The sequence below is a fragment of the Dipodomys merriami genome, unplaced genomic scaffold, assembly GCF_024711535.1.
Source record: "Dipodomys merriami isolate MVZ:Mamm:240054 unplaced genomic scaffold, mDipMer1.0.p SCAF_392, whole genome shotgun sequence".
In the NCBI taxonomy this organism is placed as follows: Eukaryota; Metazoa; Chordata; class Mammalia; order Rodentia; family Heteromyidae; genus Dipodomys; species Dipodomys merriami.
Window position 1 is genome coordinate 386,099 of NW_027205515.1, and position 16,328 is coordinate 402,426.

At 45.0% G+C, this 16,328-nt stretch overlaps 1 protein-coding gene and 1 pseudogene across 1 annotated transcript in view; one reads left to right on the forward strand and one right to left on the reverse strand.

Annotated features, from left to right (window-relative positions):
• The window catches only part of Iqgap3 (IQ motif containing GTPase activating protein 3), a 52,966-nt gene extending 42,418 nt beyond the window's left edge, over nucleotides 1-10,548 (reverse strand). The window contains exons 1-5 of the mRNA XM_069990192.1: nucleotides 10,506-10,548; nucleotides 6,670-6,757; nucleotides 3,077-3,233; nucleotides 2,155-2,232; nucleotides 1,054-1,130 (exon numbers count right to left, since the gene is read on the reverse strand). Coding sequence (XP_069846293.1) covers nucleotides 1,054-1,130; nucleotides 2,155-2,232; nucleotides 3,077-3,233; nucleotides 6,670-6,757; nucleotides 10,506-10,542 — 437 coding nt within the window. The 5' untranslated portion in view covers nucleotides 10,543-10,548. The remainder of the gene's footprint in view (nucleotides 1-1,053; nucleotides 1,131-2,154; nucleotides 2,233-3,076; nucleotides 3,234-6,669; nucleotides 6,758-10,505) is intronic.
• LOC138805402 (prefoldin subunit 4-like) lies at nucleotides 7,943-8,954 on the forward strand (annotated as a pseudogene).
• Nucleotides 10,549-16,328: the final 5,780 nt, after the last annotated feature.

The window sequence follows — 16,328 nt, forward strand, 5'->3', positions numbered from 1 at the left end:
TTCAACACTCTTGACCATAGGAGGTTTGTAGGAAAGATTACAAGGAGCCCAAGATGAAGACCACTCAGCCCTTGTTCTCAATCCACATAAAGAATTTTAATGTCTATCAGCCTGAGTCAAGAGCTACAAACAGGGGGCTGAGAAGGTAGCTCAGCGGTAGAGTGCATGCCTTGCAAGCATGAGGCCCTGGGTTCGATTCCTCAGCACCACATAAACAGAAAAAGCCGGAAGTGGCGCTGTGGCTCCAGTGGTAGAGCGCTAGCCTTGAGCTGAAGAGCTGAGGAACAGCGCTCAGACCCAGAGTTCAGGCCCTATGACCGGCAAACAAAAAAAAAAAAAAAAAAAAGAGCTACAAACAGGAAATGGATCCTGTGGGAGGCCTGTGGGTTTGGGAAGGCTTCACAGAGAACACACTGCAGTAGAAAGAACACAACAATGGGCTGGAAATGTGGTGTAGTGGTAGAGTGCTTGCCTAGCATGCATGAAGCCCTGTGTTCAATTCCTCAGTACCATATAAACAGAAAAAGCTGGAAGTGACACTGTGGCTCAAGTGGTACAATGCTAGCCTTGGGCAAAAAAGCTCAGGGACAGTGCCTAGGCCCTGAGTTCAAGCCCCAGGACTGGCAAAAAAAAAAAAAAACACAGCAAGAAGACAACTTTCTAAGCCCAGGGATGGAGGTACAAATTGACATAGGAAGTGAAGACAGAAGAGATGACAAATTAGTATGTCAGGAATTGGTCAGTCACTGTCACTGATTTAGCTGCTGATGGCCAGCCTTCCCTATTTACAATAAGAGGTTCTCATGGGATGTTGAGGAGTCCTATTCTGATTCCTTTATACCCCAGTCACAAGCCAAAGACCTTATCCTGCCTGCCCTTTCCATCTACCTACAGGGGTAAAACCTAAACACATCCATGTAACCTAAACCCGCACTATCCTAAGAAGTGCTTATTGTGGACTACCCTCCCTCCTTCCTGCTGTCATTGTTGCTGTTGATGATTAGTTATATTCACCTAGAGGAAGCTGGATGACACAAGTTTGGCATAACTCACCTTAGAGCATGAATGCAGTAGATCACCCGGGGCATGTTCTTCTTGTCATAGATGTCTGTGGTTTCTGGGAAGAAGGTCTAGAGAGGAAAACAGCCTGTCATTGCAACTGGGGACTTTTAAAGAGTCCTAGGTATAGAAAAGGCTGAGCAATATATCATTTCCAACTTGAGTCATATACTCCCATTGCCTGGGCCTTCTAAGTCAATCTCTCCCATCAATTCCAGTGTAAAAAAGGCAGTGAGGACACATACTAAAACAAGACTCAACCACAGTCATATGTGCCCTGGATTAACTGAACATGAGATGAGGCTACAGAGGCTACTGAATGAAAGCCACATGCTCCAGGAAAAACAAGCCCTGGTCACTTACAGTGACAGTGAGCCTGTGCTCCTTACCTAAGACTCTTGTCAGAAGGGTAAACAGTTGGCCATGCTTCCATGGAGGGACCAGTGAGGTATGTGTTACCAAGGACCACAAAGGCATCAGGTGTGACACCCCTATCTCCAAGTCAGAGGTTTCTCGGACCCATGGAGGAGACCCCTCTAAGAACTGAGTCACCCTAGGCATGTCACCTAGCAACTGTCATCAGGCCTAACTTCATACACCATAGAATCCTATCATGTCTTAATTTGTCTAGTTATTTACAAGGGGAATTTATCCGATCATCTGACTCTGCTGCTAACCTTTTGAGATAGACAGCAGGAATTACTACTCCATCTCACAGATGAGAACAAATTGGGATCCATAGAGGGAAAGGACATGCATCATGTATCCAGTTGGGGTCTTGGTCTTCAGCCTCCATCTTAAAGTCTACCACCTAAGGAAATGGTATGTCCTTATTTCACTCTGAAATTCTGTGAAAAGATGGCTGGCTGTTGTGAGCCCCATCTCCTATATTACATAGTATCTCACTGCATAATGGTGGTGATGCCACTCAGCTTGGGGGACCTTGAGCTTCTTTTATCCACAGAGAAGTAGAGGCAAAAACCAAGTAAGCTGATTCAAAGACACACAGCTCCAAGTAGCTGCAGTTTAGAAGACACATGAGGTAAAGGGTTCAGGAAGACAGAGAATGTTGGGTGGGGTGGGAGGGTTTGTTACCGAAGGCAGACCGATGTGGGCAATTGCAGACAGCCAAAAGTTGATGTTGTCTGTGTGACGGAAATGCAAACCAGTTGCCTGAAAGGGAAGAAAAGAGAAGAATCTATTGCCACAGTTCTCAATGCTCTCTATGGGCAAGGCCCAGACCATAACTAAGCATTCAAGAAGGGTGGGTAGAGACAGAGGACCCAGCCTGTGGATTTCCTACCCCTACAGGTTAGAAACCACCAAGAATGAATGGGCTTGCTGGGCGCCAGTGGCTCATGCCTGTAATCCTAGCTACTCAGGAGGCTGAGATCTGAGGATCGTGGTTCAAAGCCAGCCCAGGCAGGAAGCTCCGTGAGACTATTATCTTCAATAAACCATTAGAAAACCAGAAGTGGTGCTGTAGCTCAAGCAGTAGAGCACTCGCCTTGAGCTGAAGAGCGCAGGGCCAGCGCCCAAGTCCAGAGTTCAAGCCCCATGACCAACAACAACAACAACAAAAAAAGAATGATTGGGCTAGCTAAACATTGGAAGGACAACACAGGATAAGGCTATTAGTGCAGTAAGGCTCCTAGAAAGGCAAAATCCAAGTTGGAATAGGAGGAAAGGAGGGTTGGGATAGCAAGAGCAGAGAAGGGGCATATAACAGAAAGACCCTTCAGGGTGAACACCCAAAATCTACAGGCAGTTCACATCTCAGGGCCATCTTAAAGCCTATCTAGCAAATGCCCCTTGCGACTGAGGATAGTGCACACCCACCTTATTGGAAGATACAAATTAGTACCTCTGGTCCCAGAGTGATGATTAATAGCACCCACTTTCATCCTCAGAAGTGTCCAAGTTTGAACAATAAATGCTATGGTTATGGTACCCTCACAGCTGCGAGAAGGGGTCGCTTGAGAGGAAGAAAGTAAAAGCTGAAGTACTCTACACCCACCTGGTACCTCAGCTGCTCTGCATCATAGATCTTCTTCAAGGGGACCACAGAGGGTGCAAAACAGTGGCCCAGCTTAGCCAGCAGCACTCCATTTCGGAGGCTCTCCTCCAACTCTACAGGGGAAGGAAGCTCCTCCTTCAGGCAGGCCTCCATCCAGCTGTGGGCACAAACACTGTGTCACTCATTTTGGCAGGACCTGTCTCCCCCTCCCCATTTCCACTCCACCATCAATTCTTTTATCTTCATCCTTCTTCCCAAGCTACAACCTTCAGCTCCATAAACCCAAGAAGAACTTTCCTAAGGGACACTGTACCTGTTCATCTTCAGGGAGGGTTACATAGACTACTACATAACAGAATCTCTCAATCTGCCTGGCCGCCTATCTGACTGCTGAACCAAACTGACTCTGATACTTCCCTCATTCTGTCTGCATTGTTCTCTAAGAACTTGGGTACAAAAGAAAAACCCTTGTCTGAGCCAGGTGCTGGTGGCTCTCACCTGTAATCCTATTCAGGAGACTGATACCTAAGGATTGTGATTCAAAGCCAGCCCAGGCAAGAAAGTCCATGAAACTCTTATCTCCAATCAACCACCAGAAAATGAGAAGTGGAGCTATGGCTCAAAGTGGTAAAGCACTAGATAGTCTTGAGCAAAAGAGCTCAGGGACAGCACCCAGGTCCTGAGTTCAAGCTTCTTAACCAGCAAAAAAAAAAGTCCATATCTGCTACAATGATGTTCATGGTTTACCAGTCAGCTTCGACGAGGAAGAGAATGGTAGAGATCTCATGGACTGATGGAATGGGAAAACATGAAGGGATAAAAGTCAGAGCTCTTTGAACCAGAAGGCCCACTTTCCATGTCCCTCAACTAACCTATAAGACTCAGTTATATAATTGGCAAAATGGCAGGGGGGGAGGAGAGGGGAGGGAAGGGTAGATGGGAAGGGATGGGAAGAGGAAACAAAGGAGGAGGCAACAATGCTTGATAAGAAATGTACTCATTACTTTGCCCATGTAATTGTAACCCCTCTGTACGGTATTTTCACAATAAAAAAAAAATTGGCAAAATGAGCAGTGGGCAGTTGCCAGAGTCAATGAGCTAATGATTGTGAAAATACTTCAACTTTTTTTTTGGGGGGGTTGGTCCTGGGGCCTGAACTCTGTGCCTGGGTGCTGTCCCTCAGCTGTTCAGCTCAAGGCTAGTGCTCTACCATTTGAGCCACAGCACCACTTCTGTCCTTTTCTGCTTATGTGGTGCTGAGGAATCGAACCCAGGCCCTCATGCATGCAAGGCAAGCACTCTACCACTGAGCCACCTTCCCAGCCCCTACTTCAACTTTTATTAAGCCAGGCACTGGTGGCCTATATCCTAGCCACAGAGGAGGATCATGGCATGAAGCCAACATGGCAGGGAAGTCTATGAAACTTATCTTCAATTAACTACCAAAAAGCCTGAAATAGAAGTGGGTCTCTAGTGGTAGCTAAACTTGAACAAAAACGAAGGGATAGCGCTTAGGCCCTAAGTAAACCCTAGTAAAGGTAAATAAATAAATAAATAAATGCTGGTGGGTTTATAAAGGCAAAAATAAGGGCTCCTCAAATGGAATCTTCCAGAATTTCCTACAAGGAAGTATCTGTTTCTAAAGAGAGCCAGGCACACATATGTCTCACCATTCCTGCCACAGATAACTGATTTTCCGTCTGCTCCATCTTGCCTGTTTCTGAGAAAACATTAGAACTATTTTTTTTGTGTGTGTGTCAGTGTTTTTTTTTTTTGTCAGGCTTGCTCTCAGGGACTGGGCACTGTCCCTGACCACTTTTTGTTCAAGGCTAACACTATACACTTTGAGCCACAGTGCCACTTCTGGTTTCCTGGTTGTTAATTGGAGATAAGAATCTTGTAGACTTCCCTGACCCAGATGGCTTTGAACCTCAATCTTTAGATCTCAGCCTCTTGAGTAGCTAGAATTACAGGAGTGAGCCACCAACACCTGGCTAAAAAGAATATTAGTTACAAGGAAATAATTCAGTATTTATCCTATCTTTTCTGGACAAACTAAATTTCAGGGTTACTAGATGGCCCTAAGATGACAAAGAAAAGCTCATTTTCTAGAAAAAAATTTCAGTTAACTAGTAAAGAAGAAATTCAAAGTCAATAATGAAGAAAAATTAGAAAATAGGCCCTGAATTCAATTCCCCAGCACCACCAAAAAAATTTAGTCACTTTACATCACCAATAAAACAATAGGTTCTCATGAGGACCAACAAGGGATGAAGTCATTAGGTGAAAGGTTTAATGGAGAGCTTCATAACAGAGACCAACTTATCACCTGAACTCCCAGATCAGAGTTAACATCACTTAAAGTGGGACAAACGACACTGTATTCCTCCTATGAGAGGTGATGTGAAACATACCATCACCCAGGAAGTGGTCTTGTCAAAACTGTTGAACTTGAATCTAATCAACTCTTTAAAGCCAACATCCATTTATAGGAAATACAGGGTCTAGAGGAAACAAGTTGAATGACACAAGGAAGCAAATAAAGTCAGAATGTAGAATGTTTTGCAGGAAAAGTGATCTAGTTTTTTAAACAAGTCAATGACATAAAAAAAAAAATCTAAAAAGGAGAGATGAGATGCCTAGATTAAAGATGACCAAAACAAAGTGGTGCTGTGGCTCCAGTGGTAGAGTGCTAGCCTTGAGCTGAAGAGCTGAGGGACAGAGCCCAGGCCCAGAGTTCAAGCCCCACAACTGAAAAAAAAAAGATGACCAAAAAGCCAGGCGATGGTGGCTCATGCCTGTAATCCTAGCTACTAAGGAGGCTGAGATCTGAGGATCACAGTTCAAAGCCAGCCCAGGCAGAAAAGTCCATGAGTCTCTTATCTCCACCAGAAAACCCGAAGTGGCCCTGTGGCTCAAGTGGTAGAGCAGCGCTAGCCTTGAGCTGAAGTTCAAGCCCCACGACTGACAAAAAAAAAAAAAAAGATGATCAGAGACAAGTGTATGTCAATTCTCTTTTTTCTTTTTCTTTACTTTTTTTGTTTTTGTTGTTGGTCATGGGGCTTGAACTCAGGGCCTGCGAGCCATCCCTGAGCTTATGCAATCAAGGTTAGTGCTCTACCATCTCAAGCCACAGCACTACTTCCTATTTCCTGGTGTTTGACGAGGTAAGAATCTCATGAACTTTCCTGCCAGGGCAGGCTCTGAACTATGATCCTCAGATCTCAGCCTCCTGAGTAGCTAGGATTACAGGTATGAGCCGCCAGTGCCCAGCCAGATTTTCTTTTTAGACACTCAGAAGCATTTGGAAATGGCCTGGATACTAATTATCTAGGGATTTACAGATAATTTAATTGGGAATTGTATCAGGACTCTGGTTATATAAACAAATACCCATACATTTTAGGGATATGGACTGAAGGTTTTAGGGAGATAAAAAGATGTAATGTTTGGGGTTTGCTTTATAAAACAAGATGCTATTTCAACTCACCCTTCCCCTTGTCCCATTGCATGTGCTTTGGGAGAAGGCACCTGGGATAGGAGAGATGGGAAAGGCAGACTAGAAAGGAGCCAGCTTTCTGGACTCTGCTTACCGCTTGGCCTCCTCTAGCCGACACAGGTACTGATAGGCGACATTCTGCCGCCTCTGCACATCCATCTCCTCAGCTGTGAGGCGTTCATCTGAGGAAGGAAATGAGATGGTCAAGAAGGAAGCATTAGACAAGAGTCTCAGCACTGAAGCTACTTTTTAACAGCTTTCCCTAGGCAGGGGGAACTGTTCAGAAACCAGAAGCATGGGGGGGGGGGGATGCCGGGGAGATGGGAAGGGTTGGGAAGGGGAAACAAAAGAGGAGGCAACAATGCTTGATAAGAAATATACTCATTACCTTGTTCATTTGACTGTAACCCCTCTGTATGGTATTTTCACAATAAAAATAAAAATTAAAAAAAAAATCAGAAGCATTTTCCATAGGTTCCCACTGTTTATCCCAGGTCACCCATTATCAGGGGCCTCCTGCACTGAGGTATTCTAAATTCCTCTGAAGCCATGTTTTTTTGGGGGGGTCCGGTCATGGGGCCTGAACTCTGGGCCTGGGCGCTGTCCCTCAGCTCTTCAGCTCAAGGCTAGCGCTCTACCACTTGAGCCACAGCAACACTTCCGGCTTTTTTTTTTTCTGCTTATGTGGTGCTGAGGAATCGAACCCAGGGCCTCAGGCATGCAAGGCAAGGCTCTACCTCGGAGCCACCTTCCCAGCCCTGAAGCCATGTTTTTGTCCTCTTCTTTCTTCCCAAGTCTACTCTTGCACTTTTCTCAGTGCTGCCTAGCAAGAGCACTGTCCTTGGCTGGAAGCACCGCTCTTTTTATCTTATCCTTCAAGTGCCTACTTCTTCTAAGTGCAGTGATTTCCCGTGCAACAGCCATTCATTCAACCATCCATTCCATACTTTTTTTTTTCCTGCTCCTGGGGCTTGACTCAGGGGTTGGGCGCTGTCCCTGAGCCTCTTTTTGCTCAAGGCTAGCACACTACCACTTGAGCCACAGCTCTACTTCTGTTTTTTCTGAATAGTTTATTGAAGATAAGAATCTCAGGGACTTTCCAGTCTGGGCTGTCTTTCAACCACAATCCTAGATCTCAGCCTCCTGAATAGCTAGGATTACAGGCATAAGTCACCAGCGCCTGGATCTGTGAGACTTATAGCTCCATTAAACTACTCAGAAAAAGTCAGAAATGCTTCGGGGGCTCAGGTGTAGAACACTAGCCTTGAGCAAAAAACCTCACGGACAGTTCCTATGCCGTTAGTTCAAGCCCCATGGCTGACAAATAAAAATAAAATGCAAACAACAAACAATATGACCTCCAAACTATGAAGAAGGCAGCTGCAGAAGACATCGTTACTTTTTTTTTTGCCCGTCCTGGGGCTTGAACTCAGGGCTGGGCACTGTTCCTGAGCTTCTTTTGCAACCAAGGCTAGCACTCTACCACTTGAGCCGCAGTACCACTTCCAGCTTTTTCTGTTTATGTGGTACAGAGGAATCAAACCCAGGGCTTCAGTCATGCTAGGCAAGTACTCTACCACTAAGCCATATTCCAAGCCTTCAACATTACTTTTTTTTAATGTTTTTTATTGTAAAACTACTGTACAGAGGGGTTACAGTTACATGAGTAAAGGTAATGAGTACATTTCCTATGGAGCATTGTTACCTCCTTTGTTTTTCCCCTACCATCCCATCCCTCCCCTCAACATTACTTTTGAAGATCAACAGAAGATAAACAAATTTGCATGGAATAGGATTAGAATCACAGAGGTAAAGGAAGAAATAGAAACATGGGGCTGGGAAGGTGGCTCAGTGGTAGAGTGCTTGCCTTGCATGCATGAGGCCCTGGGTTCAATTCCCCAGCACCACATAAGCAAAAAGAAAAAAAGCCGGAAGTGGCGCTGTGGCTCAAGTGGTAGAGTGGTAGCCTTGAGCTGAAAAGCTGAAGGACAGCGCCTAGGCCCAGAGTTCAGGCCCCACAACTGGACCTAAAACAAAAAACAAAAAAACACACAGCTCCAACATTTAGAAGATGTCTGTGACATCAAGCTTGCAGATGATGACTGCTTAATGATATACTTCAAATGAAAACACCTACTTCAAATTGTAGGTGTTTTCATTAGCCATTCTCAAGAGGAAACTCAAGAAATGTTAGAAGAAGCAAAGAAAAACTTGCAAGAAGAAACTGACACCTTAGAATCCAGAGTGAAGTCAATTCAGCAGGTGTTAGCAGATTTGAAAGTTGAGTTATATGTGAAATTTGGCAGCAATGTAAACGTGGAAGCTGTTGAAACATTTTATACTTTTAAAATATATTTAACAAAACAAATAGTGTTTTAAATGATAAGTTCCTTTCTTCAAACGATATTGAAAACAAAACTTTTTGTTTTGTTTTGTTTTGGTGTTGTTCCAAGATCTTGAACTTGTTGCCTGTGTGCTGCTCCTTAGCTTTTTTGCTCAAAGCTAGCTCTCTACCACTTGAGTCCACTTCTGGCTTTTTTGGTAGTTAATTGGAGATAAGAGTCTCATGGACATTCCTGCCTGGGCTGGCTTTGAACTGTGATCTTCAGATCTCAGTCTCCTGAGTAGGAATACATGAGTAAGTCACAGGCACTAACAAAACCTTTTTGTGAAATTTTCATTTCATTAATGGAAACTTGGTGGGGGAATAGAGTCCCCTTAAATGAGACTCTGCCTTAGCCAAAGCTTCTTTTTATGTTTCTACCTTCTTATTTCCCTCATCTCTCTATACTCCTTAGGAAAAAACAATACAAAATGAAAACATACAGGTGAGGAGAAAGCTATACACCCATCAGGAAAGAGACCTTGCAGAGATTCTATCTTTGACTCAACACTTAATGTCATTCACACTTTTATTTTCCTTATATTGCATATCCTGCAATATGACTTGGGGGAGGGCAGGGCTTATTTGAATTGGCAGTTATGAAAGTTAACACACATACATACACATTTCCAAGTAAAGATTTGAAAGTGCTGGCCAACCACAGGAAAACCATCAGTTCCTCTGAGGGGGTGTACAAGGAACAAGTGTTGGTTGTTAAGCAGGGAAAATAGACCAGTAAACGAGTGACATCACCTCAGAGTTATGAACTCTAAGGACTGAGAGAGATGGGCGGGGTTTTGTACACAACACCAGAGCCTCAAAAAAACGGTTACAAAATAATAGTCTTCCTGCCCTAAAGTTGGAACTAGCTTCCTTCAAGAGGTGGAGAGCCAAGGACTTTGCTCTTTGAATCCTAATGGAAAATAAGGGGGAAGAGTGAAGGAAGGAGCAGGTTCTGCTTTTCATTCAAAGATCAGAGAACATTTTCTGCCCTCCCGACCTGTCAACTCCAGCCTATTTCTCTAAAGTAGGGTTTTTGAAAGACTTAGCTGTATTAGGTAAGCGCAGTAGAGCTTATAAATGCAGAATGGGTTCCAATCCAAACCTACTCCAGGATAAGGCTCAGGGTCTGCATTTTAAACAAGCTGCGCAGGTAATTTAGGTTCTGTTAAATGTGAGGGACGTTGTCCCAGAGCGGCATCTCAAAGTCAGGAGCTCTCCAGGTTCCGTTAGGAGTCCTGTCATAGTGAGCTCTAGGCATGGAATCGTGCCCATCAGTAGCTGCTGAATTTTAAGGGGCCATCTAGACCACCTACATTCTCCCGACCCTGGAAACCCAGAATTTGGGAATAACGGAAAACGCGCCCTGAAAGCCTTGAAACGAAGCACGACAATCAAGCCCAAGATTCTTTGGCCCGAGGGCACCAGGACTGGTGGTCCCACCCCACCACCCGGCTTAGCAGCCCCCGACCAGACCTTTCCCGCAATAACCAGCCCCCACCAGCCGCAACCCTGCTGAGCGCTCCTCGGACCCCTCTAGCACTTACAGGCCACCCGGGCCGAGCCAGCTCCTCTCCCCTCCATGTTCCTTCTTTTTCCAGGTTTGAATCTCCCGCCACTGGGCCACCGCCCCTTACCGGGATGAGATATTTCCGGTCTGCATCGCGGGGGCTTCTGGGCTTTGTAGTTCGCGGGAGCGGTGGCTGGCAGCCCAGGTGGGAAGAAGTAGGCTTTCTGCTTGACTTGTTCCTAAATCGTGATTTTTGTTATTGTTTTGTTGTTGTTTTGTTTTTTTCCCAAATAGTCATTGCCTTGTGCTTGCCTGCCATTTCCCCCCTCTTCTTCCCATTAACCTGCCCTATTCCCATAGTATTCCTTGGTCTCCCTAATTTGTGCGCCTACTTGATATTGCTCATTGAACTATATGATGGATGCAGAGATAGATAAGCACAGAGGAGTTTGCTGTTATGGTAAAAACGATTGATATATAGTCACAAAATTCTAGGTTAGTGATGCACAGAGGAAAAGGATTATAGCAATGAAGGATGGGAAGGCTTCTTAGTGGAGCTGGCAGATATTCTAGGTTGATAAGTGAAAGAGAATTTACCAGAAGAAGGAACAGGCATTCCAGCTGGTAGAAACAGTATCTGCAAGTGCAAGGAGGTGAAATTAAACGCATTTCAGGTGTGGAGAGAACAAAGCTCAGATACTGAGAGACAGAAAGGTAGCCTAGAGGCCAGGCTCAGTCCCACAGCACCTTGGGCACTGCGCTAAGGCATTGAGATGGGGTCTGATGAGCAATCACCAGAGAAGCAACTCTGAACTGTGGGCCTTGGCACTGTCCCTGAGCTCTTCAGCTCAAAGCTACCACTCTACCACTTGAGCCACAGAGACACTTCTTGTTTTCTGGTGGTTAGTTGGAGATAAGAGTCTTACAGACTTTCCTGCCCCGGCTGTCTTTGAAGTGTAATCCTCAGATCTCAGCCTCCTGAGTAGCTAGGATTACAGGCGTGAGCCACTGCATCGGGAGAGAACAACTCTTTAGACTTACGTCCAAGGGATGTTTATGTTTTAGAAAGATACCTCTTGTAGTTTGGAGCAGGATGAGGCTAGGGACAAAGTCCAACTGATAGGCTATTGAAGTCTCGCTGAGAACACATATTCATGTTCCAAACTAATTTGTTGTTGTTCTTGGGCTTGAACTCTGGGCCTGGGCACTGTCCCTGCACTCTTCAGCTCAAGGTGAGCCCCTCTACTGCTTGAGCCAAAGTGCCACTTCCAGTTTTCTGGTGGTTTATTGGAGATAAGAGTCTCACTGAAGCCAGGTGCCGGTGGCTCACACCTGTAATCCTAGCTACTCAGGAGGCTGAGATCTGAGGATCACGGTTCAAAGCCAGCCCGAGCAGGAAAGTCCGTGAGACTCTTATCTCCAATAAACCATCTGAAAACTGGAAGTGGTGCTGTGGCTAACATGGTAGAGCACTCGCCTTGAGTTGAAGAGCTGAGGGATAGCACCCAACCCCAGAGTTCAAGCCCCACGACCAACAAAAAAAAAAAAAAAAAAAAGTCTCATTGACTTTCCTGCCCCGCTGGCTTTTAACCATGATCCTCAGATTTCAGCCTCCTAAGTAGCTAGGATTACAGGCATGAGCCACCGGTGCCCAGCTCTGAACTAATTTTTTTTTAAAAAATAATTATACCAACAACTCTGTTGGAACAAAATACATTCGCCAGTTTCAGGGTCTGAACTCAGGGCCTCATATCTTTGCTCAGCTTTACTTGCTCACAGCTGGCACTTTACCACTCCAGCATCTCCAGCCTGTGTATCCTGCTGGTTACTTGGAGATGGAGTCTCACAGACTTTAGTGCCTGGGTCGGCTTTGAACTGTGATCCTTTAGGTGTCAGTCTCCTGCATAGCTAGATTACAGGCATGAACCACCAGTGCCCAGGAACCGCTCTCAGGTCTTGCCATTATATAGCTCCCCAATTTGGACAATACCCTGGGGAAAAGGAGAGGGAAGTCCCAAAGTGACTCACATTGTTTCCATCACCAAGTACAATAGGCACTTGCGACAGAAACTGGGTAGAGTTGTATTTCTTGTATAATCAGAGTTATGTACCAACACACATCAGTGGGTACCAAGTATCTACAATATGGTAGATACTGTATTTTTACCATCATTTTTTTTTTATTTGGTCCGGTTGTGGGGCCTGAACTCTGGGCCTGAGCACTGTCCCTCAGCTCTTCAGCTCAAGGCTAGCGCTCTACCACTTGAGCCACAGCGCCACTTCCGGCTTTTTTCTTTTTGCTTATGTGGTGCTGAGGAATCGAACCCAGGGCCTCAGGCATGCAAGGCAAGTGCTCTACCACTGAGCCAACTTCCCAGCCCCTACCATCATTTATGATGAACCATCTTATTTAATCCTCAAAATACAGATGAGAGCTGAGTGCCGGTTGCTAATGCCTGTAATTCTAGGTACTCAGAAAGCTGAGACCTGGAGGATCATGGTTTGAAGACAGCTGGGTAGAAAAGTTTAAGAGACTCCATCTTCAAAATTAACCAGCAAAAAAACCTGAACTGGAGGCATGGCTCAACTAGTAGAGTGAAGCTAACCAAGCAAGATACGAACAAACCTTGGTACTGGCAAAATAGAAAAAGAAATAAAATACAAGTGGAGCCAGGTGCTAATAGCTCACACCTGTAATCCTAGCTGTTCAGTAGACTGAGGTCTGAGGATCATGGAAAGTTCAAGAGACTCTTATCTCCAATTCATCACAAAAAGCTATAAGTACAGCTGTGGCTCAAATAGAAGAATGCAAAAAAGTTCAGGTATAATCCCCAGGTCCTGATTTCAAGCCCCAGAATTGGTACATATGCACCTGTGCACACACACAAAAATAAGTGGAAAAATTGAGGTTTTAGAAGGTCATACACTCCTATGTTAGTGGTTCACATTGTAATCCTAGCTACTCAGGAGGTCGAGAACTAGAAGATCAAGAGTCCAAGCTTGTTAGGGCAGAAAAGTATATGGAACTTCATTTCCAATTAACCAGCAAAAAGTTAGGCTAGAGGTGTGGCTGAAGTAGTAGAGTGCTAGCTATGAGCAAGCAAGCTGAACCAGAGTGCTTAAGGCCCTGAGTTCAAGCTCCAGCACAGGGGGAAAAACGTCGCACAGTTAATAACTGGCAGAGACAAGATTTAAACAGAATAGTTCCACTCCAAGCTTAAGTTCATCACCACTGCCACCTCCAACAGCATAGCCATGAAATTGCAGAAAAGAGGTTGTATGGAGAGATTTCAAAGATAGAATCATTAGACCAAATGCTAAAAGAATTGTGCAGATTTCTCCTAGGTCTCTAGCTTAGTAGATCACTGTAGATAATGGAAATTTTCACTTGGACAAGCCTATATGTATGCATTTTATTGGCTTATCAGTGTGGATAAAATGTTCTTAGAAGCTGGGAGCTGGTGGCTCATGCCTGTGATCCTAGGTACTTATGAGGCTGAGATCTGAGGATCACAGTTCAAAGCCAGCCCAGGCAAGAACGTCTATGAGACTCTTATCTTCAATTAACTACCAGAAAACTGGAAGTGGCACTGTGGCTCAAGTAGTAGAGGGCTAGCCTTGAGCTGAAGAGCTGAGGGACAGCGCCCAGGCCCTAGAGTTCAAGCCCCACAACTGACCAAAGAACAAAATGTTCTTGTAAGAGGGGGCTGGGAAAGTAGCTCAGTGGTAGCGTGCTTGCCTTGCATGCAAAAGGCCCTGGGTTCGATTCCTCAGCACCATATAAGCAGAAAAAGCCAGAAGTGGTGCTGTGGTTCAAGTGGTACAGAGCTAGCCTTTAGCTGAAGAGTTCAGGGCCAGCTCTCAGGCCCAGAGTTCAAGCCCCACAACTGACAAAAAAAGAAGAATATATAAAAGGAGAGAAAATAGCAAAGGGTAGAGTATTGGGGAGCACTAGCATTTAGGAGGTAGGCAAAGGACTCAGAAAAGGAGATGGAGCCAGGTACCAGTGACTCACACCTGTAATCCAGCTACTCAAGAGGCTGAGATCTGAAGATTGTGGTTCGAAGCCAACCCAGGCAAGAAAGTCTGTAAAACTCTTAATTTCCAATAAACCATCCAAAAGTGAAAGTGAAAATGTGGCCCAAGTGATAGAGCACCAGTCTTGATTAAAAAAAAAAAAAAGGTGGGGGGCAAGGAATGTTACTTGAGCAAAAGAAACTCAGGGACAGTACCCAGCCCTGAGTTCAAGCCCCAGGATTGGCAAAAATGGATGGATGGATAGATAGATAGATAGATAGATAGATATAAAAACAAGAAAGAAAAAGAAAAAAGTAATTGACAGAAACAGATCAAGCCATAGTGGATGAAGGAAACCAAATAAAAAGAGGAAAAGAGGAACTTGCAAGAATGTTTTGAGCTGGGGATCAAACAAGTAAACAATCCAGAAGTGATCACTGGATCATTGGGAGGTCACTAGAATGTTGGTGAGAGAAGATTTTAGTCCCTATCCTCTCCCTACATCATCCTCTTCCTTAAGGGAAGTATGCTGAGTGAAGGATTGATTGAACTTTGTATTTGGCCCTGATCAGGCTGTGATAGCATTCTAGAGGCCTTGACTATGGACAGTATCAGCAGGCAGCTAGAGAGACTGCCTGGGGCAAGGGTACTTAAATGGTACCCTTGCAACCTCCCTGAACATTGCAGGCTCTTGGCAAAGTCTGCTGAGCAAATACTGGTAAGCCCAACTACTTCCTTATAGTTTGTTCCTGGCATAGGCCTCTCTACTTAAAAGAAGCCTTTATCTAAGCAAATGAGGACACTTGCTTTCTGATGCAGGCCACCCTTGTTGAGTTGGGTCATTAGGTCCTTGTGGTCCTGGGGCCTACTATCCTCTCATTAAGCAGACCTGGAGGTTATAGATCAGTGGAGCTAGGAAATGGAGCCCAGGGACGGGGAGGATCTTCTGATGTTCAAGCCTTTTATGATCATCACCCTTTTACCTTGTTTCCAAATGTGAAACTGTCACACAGAGCACAGTATGGAAGAATGTGAGTGCATATATGAAAAGGTCTACTTCCGAGATAGCCAAAGCCCATTTAAACTATCAATCAGCCAGGTATTGGTTGGTGGCTCATGCCTTTAAGCCTGTCTACTCAGGAGGCTGAGATCTGAGGATTGAAACTCAAAGCCAGTCTGGACAGAAAAGTCCAAAGACTCCATCTCCAATTAACCAGCAAAAATGCTGGTCTGAAGATGTGGCTCAAACAGTATAAGTGCCAGCCTATGAGTGAAAAGGCCAAATGGGAGTGAAGATCCTGAGTTCAAGCCTTAGTACTGTTACAGCCCCTCCCCCCCACCAAAAAAAAAACAAACCCAACGAATTATCTATCACTTTGTACTGGTAGGATCTCTAGGATAATCAGAAAACTTGTGTTTTCATTCCACCTACATAGTAGGGCTCTGTGTTCTTGAGCAAGCCATACCAGCTCTCTGAGCTGCCGTCATTTTATCAAATGAAGGAATGGATTGATGTTTTGTGTGTGTGTGTGTGTGTGTATGTGTTGTTCATCCTGGGGTTTGAACTCAGGGCCTGGAGCCCAGCTGGGAGTGATGATCCTAGCCTGTGATGCTTGATTTATTTCTTGAAGTAGAAGCTTGAGCTGCCATGTCTGCAGGGGTCAGAGGCAAAACAGGGCAGAAAGAGAAATAGAACTCAGGTGTCTGTGTGTTTAGCTAGGATAGGCCACTTACACTATCACTCAAAGGATACCCTGAGAGTGGAGGGAGGTAGTCAGTTGCCTAGTAACCCTGGGGGCTGTCAGCTAAGAGCTAGAGGAAGTAACCCAAGACAGAGGAACCA